Raw genomic sequence first — 14,451 nt, 5'->3', positions numbered from 1 at the left:
TGTCCCATGAACCTGGATTTCCACGATTCATTATCTCCTCAACACTTGCGAGTCAATACCATCCATCACTCATTACCATCCTAGCAAAAGCCTGGCCAGTAAGCCGCCATGGGAAACCCCAGAGAGAGGGACTGGGCTCCATTTCTAAAACCTGATGCTGTTCTGCCAAAGCCCTCAGGGTTTCTTCAACCTTCCTGTTTAGCACCTCCCTGGAGCTTTGAATTGAACCTCCTCGAGAGAAACCTTTGGCTCTTTTCCCTGAGAGAGCACAGCGGTGTTTGGAAAGGGACAGGGGCGCGCTTTCCAGGTGGTAGAGGTGGAGATGGTCCCTTTTGAACAAGCCCAGAGCACGGTGCCCACCCCTCCGTCCAGGGAGCCGGGCTGGGAGGAGGACGTTGGATTGAAAACAAAGAACCCCATCGAGCAAAGTGTCTCCGGACCAGAGGCTCCAGCAGGACTGGGAGGCTCTGCTGCACACGTGGGACTGACTTCTGAGAGCCGAGAAGGATGCATCCGCGAGGCAGGGGTGGGCAGCCTCTCCTCCCCGAGCGCCCCCTCCCAAGCCCAGTCCCCAGCCCCTTGCAGGAGGCCGCTCACTGTTTCGGGGTTTCTCTTCGTCCAGGCCCTCGTCCTCATTCTCAGGGTCGATGTCCTCAGCCTGCGTGATCCAGTCCAGGTAGCCCTTCAGGTCCTCCTCCAGCTGCTGCTTCTCTCGCAGCTTCTGGAAGTCGCCCCGGGCCTTGGCCTTCTCTCGCTCTTTGGAGAACTCTCTGGTGAGAGACGCCAAGCGGGCAGGGCAGGAGAGATGGGGCAAGAGGAACAAAGGGTTAGCTGCATTGCACGGGAAGCCCACCACCGGCCCCCACTTGCATGGACCCCCATCCCAGGTCTGATCTGCTCTCATAAAATGGCTGAGGGGGGGCATCCTTACTTGGGACGTGAGCAGCGGGTGGACCAAACTCATGTCCCCTCTTTTTGGGCCATGATTGCAAGCTGCCTCTCACGACAGATGTCCCACAGTGACCTGAAAGGCCTTCTGAACAACAGCCATCAGGGACCCCCATTACAGCCCCGGAAGACAAGGAGCTGGGGTCTAGCTGAAGCCCCTCCTGCCCCCGCCTCCACTGGCTCTGCCAACCCAGGTGCTTCCTCAGGGGCTTGAGGTTGGCCCTGGTTGGGTATTTACACTGCAGAAATCGTCAGATGTTACATATCAGGGCTCTGCCTCTCAAAGAGCCCACGTTATATGTGGGCTGGTATAGTCACTGAGGTCAGGCCCAGGAGAGCTCACCTCTCCACCCCTTCTCATTTCTAGGGCATGTTCTGCTGGTTCAGCAAGCCTGGAGGGTTTCTAATCTAGAGAAAGTTCTTTCCCACATGAGGGAGACAAAAGAGGGTTCCAAACACAAGAAAATGTCCTGTGGCTGCCCTTTGGGTCAAAAAAGAAATCTAATCAGAATGGGAAAATGCATAAAGTCAAGACAATATAAAAGTTAAATGGGGCATTCAGTCTCAAGCAATAAAGAGTAGAAGCTAAAACTGGGTTGGGATTTGCTGGAAGAAGGGCCTATTAAAGAATTTTGGAGAGTGTCTACTTCTTTCCTGTTTCCTGTGATTCTGTCCTTATTTTCTCTCTGACTTTGAATTCACATTCTGAGCCAGGAGGGGCTGGTGGTCAAGAAGGGGGTCAAGGAGGCTGGGTCTCACTCTCGAGGCAAGTTTGTGCCTTTTCTAAATAAATAGCAGTGCATGCCTCAGTGTGTGGTACTTGGGACCCTGGGGGTATGTGCGGATGCCCTGGGCATTTCAGCTTCCTCTAGAGACACGACTCCTTCTCTTAGCGGCGGAGGCGCAGTTCATGGTGGGAGGCTGCAGAGTCCACCTGAAGGGATTCTGCAGCAGCAGACACTCCACAGGCGGGCATCGTGGAAGGCAGGGCACACAGGTGAGCCAGGGGCAGGACAACTCAGCTCCGGAGCCCCCATACCCACCAGCCAGGGTCTGCATTCGCAGCTGGAGCTCAGTTTTCACTCTTTACCATGAGGGGCAGGGCCGGGACGGTCTGGGGACACTTCCGTTGGGAGACGTGGGCTCCAAGTTCTTGCCAACTGCTGCTTTGATGATGCTCTGATTGAGACGGGATGTTCTCCTTCACTCTGATTGAATCCAATTCCAGCCTGATTGAACTTGCTCTTCCTGGGCTTCCTGCCAGCTGCCAGCACCTCCCCTATCTTCTCTGGGGAAAAGGGGCCCGGCTGCCCACTGACCACGTGGAGGGAGGCCTCAGCTCCCGCTGTTGGGGAGGGGCCTGGAGAGAGGCCCCAGCCCTCCCACCCACCACTCCTCTCGGGCTTGTGGGCTTGCTGCCTGGAGTCACTGCACAGAGCGCCCCTTCCCAAGATGGCAGCTCCAGGCCCCCTTGACCATCCTTCCACCCCACTCCCTACCCTTGGGAGCTCTGTCCCTTGTGCAGCGGGCTTGGGGTGTGTAGGGGACTGAGTAGCTAAGGTCTTCCTCCTTCTGGAGCCAGGAGCTGACCCAATCATGCATGGTGACATCTGCTCTGCAGAGTGGAAGTTTGCCATCCATACCCGAGACCTCTGGGAACCACACAGACATCCCCAGGAGATGAGGAAATAAGTTTTCCTGGGGGTGAGGGGAGCGAGGAGAAGCAGCATGGCCAGGTCCTCATGGGGTTTAGGGCGCATGGAGGGGAGGGGGTTCTCCCTGTAGGCCCCACGCCATAAGGGACCTGCAGGATGGAAGCACCTGGCTCTCTTCATCTCCTTTCTGATGTCCTGATGTCTCACACTGCTGGGTCAGTCATGGGGTGTCTGCCTGAAGGCAGGGGCACATCCTGTGCCTGTAGTGGCTGATGGCACAGATGTGGTGGAGAGCCCACTCTGGGTGTGCGGTTTGTACATCTCCCACTGGTACATGTGGAAGGTCTGTTGGTGCCATGGCTCGGGCTCGAGGCCCCATGATGACCGGTGTAGCCGGTCCTCATCACCCATGGACTCTGCATCTGCAGACCTGTCTCCTCTCTAAGCCTTGTTAGTCATGCCATCCATGGTGAGACTTTGTGGTCACTGCAGACATGTGGTAAGGCAGGATCTGGGGTCATGGTCCTGGCTGAGGTCAGACAAGGGGCTGCCACCTCCTGGGTGCAGCTCATACTGCAAATGACGGCCTTTTTACAGCCCATCTGATGCCATGTCTCCCGTATTTTGTGCTTTTTGTTGTGATTTTTCTGATTAAATGGCCTCTAAGCACAAAGCTGCTATGCGGTCTATGACCCTATGTGCTCGAGGGCTGGGAGGTGCCTCTGGGGAATGTTCAAGTGTCTGACAAGCTCCATCCAGGCCTGAGTTATAAGCTGTGGGCTGAGAGTGTGGTGTGAATGAGCCAACACTATGCCTTAAACAAGGTGCCTTCACATAGACGCACATAACAACAACTTGTGTCCTGATGACAAGGCTGTGCCCAGAGGCTCACAGGAACCTAACCCAGTATTTCCCCAGAAGAACAGAGGTCGGTGTTCACGAATTCAGTGTTGGACCAACCCTGCTGGGAGTCGTGAGCATCACCTCTGTCCAGCTGCGAGGCAGCTTGTCTGGCGCTTCTGCTTCTTGCCGTGGGTCTTAACTGTGGCTGGTGGTCAGGGCTGTTTCCATGTCGCAACCTGCCCATTGCACCCTCAGGCCCTCTGCCTTATCTCTCGGGGGAAGGAGAGCTGGGCGCCCACCCTCTAAGAGACCCCAGGCCCCTTGTCACCTGAAGACATATGTCTTCTCTGTTTGCAACAACTTAAAACCACAAAGTGACCAGAATCCAGGGTCCAGTGACTTTCACTCGATTGCAACTTCTAGTGCAGTTTCTGGAATCTTGTGGTTGCCATCACTGTTCTAATGGGTGGGAGGCGGGATTTCTGGAGGTTCTGAGACTTATGAGGATCAACAGGTAATGAACGTGGAAGCATTTTGAGAAGATCCACAAGACGGATAGCAACATGGATCCATCTGGCCTCAGTAGGAATAGGTTTCCAGACAAAGGATGCCCATCCCTCCAGTGACCAAAATCTCTGACTTCCACGTTTAAAATGGAGCCTTTCCAGAGTTGCTCTCCTGCCTTCCTGAGCAGGAGACCCCAAGCGTCCTGAGCCCTTCCTTCATGACTGCAGGGAGGAATATACCAGCTCACCCTGCTGAGCTCTGAAAGGACAATACCCTTAACTGATGGACTCAGGGTCCCAGCCACCAGCTCCAAACACTTTGAGATGGCAGTGCTGCCTGGGGGTGGGGGCTCTGCTCTCCCTCAAGGGTTGTCACATGTACCAGCTGCTGGCCTCCAGCTCAGGACCGCCTGAGGCCCTCAGGGCAGGGGTTCTCCAGCTTCCTCCAGGATCCCTGGTCCTCGGTCTGGGCCCCCCATCTGCCCACAGGTGGCCTCTCCCCCTTGCATCTTGGCCATAATTTGGAGTCATGGGATTAACCAGGCTGATGGGCTTGGAGATGGTGGAGGGTGGGGGATGGGAGCAAAGGTCTTGGGGCCACATGTGGGGGTTAAATCCTGATCCTCCAGGCCCCACCTGTGAGAACTGGGGAGGTTTCCACATATAAACCTCACTTTTCTTCCCTGTGGAGTGGACATGTGCTCTGCATCAGCTCTCGGGCAGCGTGGGCAGCACGTGAGCGGATCCACCAAGGACGCCAAGCCCGAAGCCTGCCGACAAACTCCTCACAGTGGACACCGACCCAAGAAGGGGCCTCGCGGTGAGCTCCTGGACATTTCCAAGCATTCCGGGAGGTTGGCCACAGGACGAGTGGGCATATGGTTGTGATCCAGGGGGGGTGGTGGTGGTGGGGGAACTACCACACTGCTGTCCTGGCTGGTCAAGACGGGGTCAATGCCACACATCCCCAGTCAATAGCAGCCGGGTTCTGGGCTTCTCCTTGGGCAGCCAGCCCTCTGGATGGGCCAGGAAGGGGAGCTGCTCACCTGCAGACACTCTGCGTCCAGGCAAAGTGGGTGTCTGGGGCCCAGGAAGGTTGGGAGGTGCAGCAGAGTTGGGGGGCTGGGGTGGCGAGGGGTCCAGGGAGACCGATCGAGGGCTGAGCTCCCAGGAGGGGAGTGGGTCTGGGTTCTAGAATCCCATGGGCCTGCCCACCCACTCACTCACTCGCTCAGACTCAGCTGGGCTGAGACCCATCCTTTAAGGCCAGTCTGCTGCCCCTAGCACTGCCACCATCTGACTCCGCTTTGACCTCTGGGGAGGAGTGCCCCTCGGGGGGCCGAGCATGACTTGGCAGACCCCTGCTCTAGGGGGCTATGAGGTCGATGCCTCAGCCTCCACTGCAGATTTCTTGGGGGGACTTCACTGCTCAGACCTGCTCCTAATCTCTGGGGGGAGGAGGTGGAGCCACCTTTACCCAGGTTGAGAAGCTGGCACATCACAGGCCCAGCTCACTCAATGTTTGTCTGCGGGCAGTGATGGGGAGATGGGACAGGGCCTTGTGCAAACACCAACCAGTGAGGGGACCCCTACAAGCCACATGGCTCCTCAGGGGGCCTTCCCTTGTCCCTGGAAGCAGAAGGCAGCATGTCTAACCTGGGATGACCCCGCTCAGTTGTCCAGCCCCAACAGCACTGAGCAAATAGCGAGCCCCATGGGGACAGCACTGCCGTAGGGATGGCGCTGCTGCTGAGCGCCTGCTGCCCGCTGAGGCGCTGACGTAAACCGCCATGTGCCGCTCTCACGGTGACCGAGGGGCTGGGGTCACGATCCCTGTTTTGTCAGCTGGGTGAGCAACATTAAGAACCTCCTGCCTCCAGGAAGGCCAGAGCTGAAGCAGCCACATTTCTGCCCTGAGAGGTGACGAGTTTGACTTTTCCAACCCTCTCCCTGAGAACCCCCATAAACAGGCCATTTTCTTGTGTTGGACACAAAATGGAAGCCCTTCCACCCTCCAGGCAGCTGACGGGGGCACCCACTGTCCTGTGGATCGCTGTCAGACTGACGGAGGGTGCTGGTCCCCCCACTGTGTGGCCAGTGTGATGGGGCCTCTGATGGCCCTCCTGCTGGGGAGGGGTGAGGTCAGGGTGGAACCCTGTCCCGTCCCCACTTCCAGGGCCGACCCTGACACTACTGTGCGGCCTTGGACTGTGGCAGGAGAGGGGGGACGTCCTCCTCCTTGGCTGACTTTCCCCCATACACACATCCCCAGAGACGGAGGAAAGGCTGTGAAGCAGCGGCCCCTCCCCCACGTGGTGCAGGAGCAGAGAGTCACGGGAGCCTTCAGGGGTGGCCTTGGCGTGGCTGGCTTGGGCTTGGAAAGAAGAAAGGGAGCCGAGGAGATGTCCAGTGGGGCTGTGGGGCAGGGTGGCCGCCCAGGGCTCCTTGGGCCCTGCCACCTGCTGCCTCGACTGCTTTTCAACTTCATCTGCGCCAAGGCCGAAACCAGGAGGGCCTCCTACTTGGCGCTGGGCAGGAGAAGTAGAAGGAAGGCGTGCCCAGTCTCCTCTTTCCTTCTGTAATCGGGAGCTTCAAACAGCTGAGTGCTCTTCCTTTCCGAGGGGGACACAGACGGGGCAGCCCAGGCTGCGATCAGAGCCAAGGAGAAGGGAATCTCAGTCTGTTTGGTTTATTTGCATTTTAGCTCAAACTCCTGGCCCAATCAGCATGGGTAAAGAGGGCCTGAGTCCTCATTGCCAGTGATCCTGGATGGAGGCTGGACAGATGGCCCAGGTGCCCGTCTGCTAGGCTGCTACGAGGGCCAGAGTAGACGGCCCATGAATCTTCCTTCAATTCCTCTGCCAAACCAAGGGGCCCAGATGCCCCCGAGGTCCCCGGAGAAGCATCCTGCCCACCTGGACAGTCCAGCCTGACGTGGGCAAGGCTGGCAGCAGATAAGCGGGCCCGGGTACCTCTCACTGCAGCCCAAACCAGGGGTGGGGGTCCTCCCTGCGCCTCTGACCTCTGTCCAGCCAGGCCAAGGACATTCACTTTAAGGCTCCCGGGCTGGCCCACATCCCAGATTCATCAGAGCCAGAAGAATAGAGGCAGGAAGAGCAGAAAGAGTAAAACGAGGTAAATGGAGAAGTCGAGACCTTCTTGCTTGGTCCTGCTTACCCGCTAAGGACACCGAGAACCAAGTTAAGAACAAAGAATGAACCTATGATGATTAATGTGACAAAATAGATCCAGGGCCAGTCCCTTCCCACGGCATCATTGACCTGGAAGAACGGGGTCAGAGTTAGTGTAGCTCCGGGAGCAGCCGAGCACGGCCCACTGCCCCAGGCCTGGCGCCATGGGTGGCACCGGGACCGGGGCTTCCAGGTCACCAGAGGCCAAGCGGCCTGCCCAGCCAGCAGTCCGCATGTGCAGCTGAAGCGAGACAGTTTCTGTTCTCCTGGGCCTGGTGACGGGCACACGGGGCCTGGGGCCTTGCTCAGCTGCGTCGTGACGTGGACACAGAAACACTCAGCTTACCCGCTCAACACACCAAGAACCAGATTTAGAACGAAGAAGGATCCGAAGATGACCAGACTGACAAAATACACCCAGGGTAACTCGTAGCCCATAGCATCCTGCATCTGGAAAGACCAAGGATAGTGAGGAGAGAGAGAAGCAGGAGTGAGTTCACAGCGAGGAGGCAGGGAGGCCAGGAGGGAGAAGCAGAGGCTGGGAGGGAGGAGCAGAGATTGGGGGAAACCACTGTCGCCCAGCGCCACCTTGATTCTAACACCCTGTGACCTTGACCTGAGCGGGAAGGACCTTGGCGGCTCTGCCTCGGGGTGGGTGGGGATCTTGCCCTGCTGTCTCTGCCCTTTTATTTTCGGGGGAACAGAATTTCCCTCCAATATTTTCTGTTCACTCGTCTAAGAAGCTGGGTCACCTCCAAAGTGCTTTCTTCCCTAAGAGATGGTTTCTGCTCACTTGGGTTTATGTGGTCACTGTGGCCGGCACCCTGGCCTCAGCTCTCGCAGACAAGCAGGGGTGGAGGCTTTGGGGTCACACGGGGAGACGCCTTCCTCAGGGAGTGACCCAGGGGCCTGGATGGATGAGTGCTGATGACCAGGCTGTGTCATTGACTTCAGAGGCCACGGGCCGGGAGGACGGTGGTTCAGGGTTGGTGCTCAGGGAATAGCTCTGGCAAACATGGGCCAACGGAGACCCCATGGGAGGTCCACACCCCTGGCTTTCCAAAATCCCTCAGGGCACAGGCTTCCTGTATGACCTGCATCTGTGGTTTTCCAGGTGAGGCCCCAGGGCCAGCAGTGTCACCCTCCCTGGGGACCTGGGGACTAGTTTGGAACCTCACCCCTTGGCCCTACACCCACACTGGGGGCGCCTGATGTCCCAGGTTCTCATGAGCCCCGAGTGCATCTGATGTGTCTTAGGCTTGAGACCCGCTGGCCCACCGCCCAGCCTTCAAGGCAATGACAGGACAGAGGCTGTGACTCTCCGTACCCTCTCGCACCCCCACCTTAGCTCTGGGCTCCCTGCTCTGGGGCGGCCTGGGCGCCAACGCACGTGCGGGCAGCCCTGAAGTAGGGCAGTGCGGGAGCAGGAGGCGGATGGCTTCAGTCAGCCCGTGTGGAGCTATTCAGGAGAGAAGAATAAATAAAGTCGTATTTTAAAGAATGACCCAGATTGCTGACACCCTTACTTAGAGGTGAAAAAGGACAGGTCTGCTCAGACACTGAAGCCAGCCGTTCCCTGAGCCCCTGTCGGGCGGGCGTGCAGAGAGGCCCCCCTGGGTCCAACACCTGCAGCCCCTCAGCCGGGACCTCACCAGTAACCAGGCTTTGCTGAAACACACGCCTCCTCTCCTCCCACATCTAATTTCTGGAGGGAACCACACCTCGAACCTTCAAATCCAGCATCATGTTTCCTCAGGAAGAAAACAGGAGGACTGTTGACTCCAGCCCCGACTTCTGGGGGCCTCTCTCCACCCCAGCTGACTCCAGGGTACCTTTCAGGTCTGGTACCCTATCCAAGGCCCTGTGGTCCCCAAGGGCTGGGCAGTTTGGGGGGCATGGGAGGCTGTCACCTGCTGTCACAGGCAGGAGGTGCAGCCTTTAAAATCACAGTGCATTGCAGGGGTGTTATCAGAGGGCGGGCGGCTCTGCCTGAAAGCCAGTGCCAGGGTGGCGGCTAGATGAAGCCCTGGCCTGTGCCACCTCGTCTGTGGGACATGGGGCCCACCCACAGGGCACTGGGGGAGCAGCAAGTCGAAGGACCATCTCACCTGACCCCTCCTGCCCCTCTATGCCTGCTCAGGCACCAGGAAGGCCCAGATGGGGTGGGATCCGCCGCAGGCCCACCTCTCCCAGAGACCGACAAAACCAGCTTCTCCGGGACTCGGCCGGAGCCCCACACTGAGTGGGGCGTGGAGTGGAGGCCTGCGGACCTTGCTGTCCCAGGTGGGCCTCTGGTACTTGCTGAGACCACAGGGGGCTGGGCTGGTTCTTGGATGTGTAAGGAGCCCAGAGCACAGTTCTGTCCAGTCTCTAAACTGGCAAAAAGCTGGCTTTTCCTTCTCTCTTGCTCCCCACTCAGTGAAACTGACGGACCAGCGAAACCCCGCCTCCTCCAGGAAGCCCTCCCTGCTCTCGCTGGGTCCTGCGTGGGAGCCACGTTTCTCTGTGTCCACGTCTCTCCGATTAGACCCAAACTCCTCGAGCGCAGGCCTGGGGGCCCTGTAAATGCTCACTAAATGTGTGTTCAATTGAATTACTGAGTAATAAGAACTTGCCTAAGGCCAGTGAAATGAATAAAACAAAACCTAATAAGTAAACAAATTATAGCTTTGAGAGATGAGAATTCCCCTTGTTAATATGTTTATAAACCAGGAGTTTATTGTTTAGGTAACAGATTCTCTGTTTAAAGCTGCGTGGGTGCTGAGCAGTAATGCCCTACCTAGGGCAGACTCAGGGTTCAGGGCTGGGGGTACCCGGGACCCTGACACCTTCTCTACCTGATCCCCGTTAGAGCCAGGTGCTGTCTCTGGGTGATGAAGATTCTTCTCCACTTTTCACCCTGAGCAGCTCTCTGGTCATTTCTAGAGCTCAGCACCCCAGCTCTGCTCGCTGGACACCTTTAAGGCAGTGAGAAGAGGTGGAGATGGAACAGGAGAGAATAGGGTCAAACACTCAATTCCACCTGCTTGGAGGGAAAAGACCTTCCTTATAAACCAGGGGTATTTCAGCAGCGCCGAGGCCAGAGATCAGAGGCCATGGTGTGTACATGTATGTGTGTGCATGTGCGCCGCGTGTGTATGTATATATATGCGTGTGCGTATGTGTATGCATGCGTGAGTGCATATCTATGGGTATGTGTGTGTGCATGGGTGTGCATATAAGTGTGAGTGTGTATGCACGCACATGTGTGTATGTGTGTGCATGAATGTGTGTGCGTGCATGTGTATGAGGAATGTCCTCCCAGCATGTCCACACATGTGAGTGTGGAGCTGACAACTGACTTGTGACAAGTTAAAACCTTACGCTTTCATTCCTGCTGGAGCCAAACTGAGGCAGAAGCTCCCAAAGACACATCTTTCCTTTTTGTGATTTCTCATGAGGGAGTCCTTTTAATTTTAGTTTTAAGCTGAATCTCTAATTCTTAAAAATCAGCAGAAGAATTGGTCAGGGAGAAACCAACTAGGGAAAACAGGAGGTGTCAGGAAGTGAGGGGGGAATGAGTGCTGGTGGAGGAGGTGAGGCCAGGACACAGGCCAGATGGCTCTCCTGTGTCACACGGAAAGCAGAGTCTGGGGGCCCGGGCAGAGGGCCTCATGGGCAGAGGTCAACAGAGTCCCCTTCATGGATAGTTGCTGAGGCACTGAGAGTCCTCAAGTGCAAGGTGCCCGAAATACTGCTCGGAGCCCTGCTTGGGGATCAGGGGACACTCATGCCTCCACGCAGATGCCCTGTGCCCTGCCCTCCACAGACACAGGGCATGGGGACCTCTGGGACCTCCTGCAGGGGCTGGGGCTGGACCCTCAGCGTCTGTCCCCTGGCTGACCCTCGGCGTCTGTCCCCAGGCTGCACTGTGGGGGGGGAGCGGGCCCCTCCCTGCTTAGAGGGCTCCATATTTTATAGGAAAGCAGAGGGGTGTGAGAGTCTGGGGTTTTGGAGAAGGAGCCTGAGGAGAGGAAGGAGGAGCCACCAGAGAGGGTACAGAAGCAGAGAGTGAGCAGGCAGGCGCTCTGGGCTAGGAGGGGCCTCCCTCAAAATACCCACCAGGAGGTTCCCTTTCGCCTTCAGGGGTGTGTGTGTGTGTGTGCGCGCGCGCGTGCGCACATGCACACGTGTGCCCCCCCCCCCACACACACACACATGCACACATAGCTCAGTCACTTAGGAAGGTGCTGGGAAGGTCAGGGGAAGGCTGTCCCAGGGGCTGGGGACGGTCCCCACCTCTGACACTGCCATGCCCTGCCCAAGCGCATCACCACCTGCCCCCACTGGAGCGGGGAGAGGGGGAAGGCACAACACAGCTGTTGAAAATTGCTGGTTGCCGGGCGAGCTCCTCTCAACCCCCACCCTGGCTGTCACTGTGACAGCACCTCCTTGGACCACATCTGGCTGGGGGGGTGGGAAGCAGGAGGGAGGGATGAAGGAGGATCACAAAAATACATCAGGCCATCAGCAAAGGAAATTATACCTATTCCCCCACCCCCACCCACCCACCCACTGCCGTCCTGCCCTCAATTTGATGCCATGGGAGGTGTTTCCATGGCAACATAGGGCCTGGGTTTGGAGCTCGCATGGTGAGGCCCCCGAGCCCAGTCCCACAAGACCACGTGTCCTGTGATGCCCGTTGGCAGAGGACGTCTCTGTCTTTGGCTGGCCAGAGGGACCCGCCCAAGGTAGAAGGACCCCTTAGGGCCACTTCTGAATTCTATCTGCTTTGCTAAAAGAAATTAAACTTGCCCAGATAGAGTAAGCTCATCTCCCTTTGTCTCACAAATTATTCAAAGCCAAGTTCTTACTGAGTATGAGCCTGGGAGATGTGTGCCAATGTTCATCTCAGTTGGAGGGAGAGGTGATTAGACCTGAGTCTTTTCTGAGAGTGAAGCTGCATGACTGCTCTACCAGGCTCCCACAGCACCACCGGTGTTCAATGAAGTCTAGCTGGTTTCCCTGCCCTGAGTTGGATGTAATTGTGTCTGAATCCTGAGGACTCCAGGCACCCCCTATCAAGCAGGGAACACTGAATATCACTGGTGGGGTTCAAGGCCCACGGGCAAGTTTAAACTGGTTCTATGAAGAGGCTCACATTTCACGGCAGTGCAGGGTCTCAGCCTGCCCCCAGAAACTGGGAGAAAAGGGCTTCTGAATTGTTGAAAACAGTTTAGCAGTCACAATGCCCACAAGGTGCAGAGCATCTCTGAGAGGTTCCAGAACTCCTCCTCCTGGTTGGGGGCGGGAGTGGACACCTCTCCTGGCTCTGGTCCTTCCCAGCCTGGCATCCCTCCCTCCCTGAACAGCCTCTTAGACTGTTTTCTGGGCAGCCAAATCCACTTGATTATTTGGAAAACTGGGCGCAATGGTATTCTCAAGCCCGACAACAAGCATTTTCCGCCCAAACGCTGGAGTGCAGCGCTAGGCTCTGGCAAGTCAGTTCTCACGTGGAAGTAAGAGATCCTACAAAGAATGACATTTTCTGGAGTTTTTACAAATAATGGACTTGACTGCCAGGATGAAGACAGGTCAAATGTGGTGTGTTTGCCTGTGGGGCAGGGTGCATGAAAACCTGCTCCTCGACAGCTCGGACGCTGGCAAAGTCGTGTTGGCTGCTGGCTGATAAAAGGGCATCTTTAAGGTAAACGGAGATTTACTGCTGATTGGTTGGCACTTGAGAAGTGACATTTCTGAATACGCATCACATGACCAGCAGAGCGTTCTGTCAGGAGTGAAGCGGCTGGCTATGCGTTTGTCTGATGGACTAGCTGATATAATGAGGGAAGATCATTATGCGAGGTAAAACACAATAGAATGCCGTGATGCTGCACAATTCAATAAAAGTGCTTTCCTCTTTGGAGGTCAAGCCTGAGTTTTCTCTTTAGCCCTAGAAATTGAACGTGTGCCCTCCCGCTCCCTTGGGGACACGGGCAGGGCATGCACGGGGCGGGAGAAGCCCCACAAGAGGGCCCTTGTGTCGGGCCAGCCGTAGCCCCACTGGGCTGCGTGCCAGCGCTTCCCACTGTGGAGGACAAATGAGAGGTGACACTTTTCTTGGGCTGGTGAGCAGAGCAGGGCTCATGAGCTTTGCTTCTCAGGCAAGACCTGGAAGAAATCAAGGTCCTCACTCCTCCCGGTGTGCGTGTGACTGCACGTCCCTGGAAGGCGGATGCTCCCCGCCCCGCCCACCCCGGCACGTACCCAGTAGAGGACGTCGGTCCAGCCCTCCATGGTGATGCACTGGAACACAGTCAGCATGGCGAAGGCGAAGTTGTCGAAATTGGTGATGCCGTGCTTGGGCCCGTCCCAGCCTGGTTTGCACACTGTGCCGTTCTGGCATTGCCGCCCGTGGCCCGTCTCCAGGGCACAGGGCGAGGGGTCGTCTTCTGCTGGGACATCTCAAGTGACCAGGGGGAGAGATAAGGAGGCGGGGTGGGGGAGAGGGATGGGCAGAGAAAGAAGAGAGAAGTTAGTAAAGCAGTGGCTGGGATGGCAAAGGACCCAGCAGCGGCAGCACAGAGCACAGTCACACCAACGCCCCGAACACAAGCGAACACACACAGCGCTGGGGGTTCATTCAGGCTGCCGTCAGTTCAGAAGGTCAGCGCTTTCAGCTGGGTGTTGCAAAACTGTATTTAACCTGGACTGACTTCAAAGACAGGGGAGAGGCTGCCCGTCAAATGGCCAAGAAAGATATGACTATGAGGCGACCACTCTGAGCAAAAACATCCTGGAATGCAGAGGGGAGGCCTTGACTTCTGTTTTTGGTGCTCAAGTATCTGCAGACATTTCTGTGGGAATGCCAGAGTTTAGAGTGAGGGCGTTGTGGGTTTTTAAAAAAAATTATTGGGTAGGCCAGAAAGTTCGCTCTGGTTTTTCTGTAGGATATTATGGAAATTTTTGGCCAACCCAACAATTTTTATTAGAGTGAACCGTAAACTTCCAGATGTTTAAGCTGGTTTTAGAAAAGGCAGAGGAACCAGAGATCAAATTGCCAACGTCCGCTGGATCATCAAAAAAGCAAGAGAGTTCCAGAAAAACATCTATTTCTGCTTTATTGACTATGCCAAAGCCTTTGACTGTGTGGATCACAATAAACTGTGGAAAATTCTGAAAGAGATGGGAATACCAGACCACCTGACCTGCCTCTTGAGAAATTTGTATGCAGGTCAGGAAGCAACAGTTAGAACTGGACATGGAACAACAGACTGGTTCCAAATAGGAAAAGGAGTACATCAAGGCTGTATATTGTCAACCTGTTTA

At 56.3% G+C, this 14,451-nt stretch overlaps 1 protein-coding gene across 3 annotated transcripts in view; it reads right to left on the bottom strand.

Annotated features, from left to right (window-relative positions):
* CACNA1C (calcium voltage-gated channel subunit alpha1 C) overlaps nucleotides 1-14,451 on the bottom strand; it is a 387,548-nt gene that overhangs the window by 103,093 nt on the left and 270,004 nt on the right. For all 3 annotated transcript variants that reach the window (XM_069585942.1, XM_069585940.1, XM_069585941.1), the window contains exons 7-9: nucleotides 13,390-13,586; nucleotides 7,130-7,233; nucleotides 598-770 (exon numbers count right to left, since the gene is read on the bottom strand). In XM_069585942.1, coding sequence (XP_069442043.1) covers nucleotides 598-770; nucleotides 7,130-7,233; nucleotides 13,390-13,586 — 474 coding nt within the window. The remainder of the gene's footprint in view (nucleotides 1-597; nucleotides 771-7,129; nucleotides 7,234-13,389; nucleotides 13,587-14,451) is intronic.

This window comes from Ovis canadensis, chromosome 3 (genome assembly GCF_042477335.2).
Source record: "Ovis canadensis isolate MfBH-ARS-UI-01 breed Bighorn chromosome 3, ARS-UI_OviCan_v2, whole genome shotgun sequence".
NCBI classification, from domain to species: Eukaryota; Metazoa; Chordata; class Mammalia; order Artiodactyla; family Bovidae; genus Ovis; species Ovis canadensis.
The sequence above is the reverse complement of the archived record's forward strand: the minus strand, read 5'-3'. Positions and strand labels throughout refer to the sequence as shown.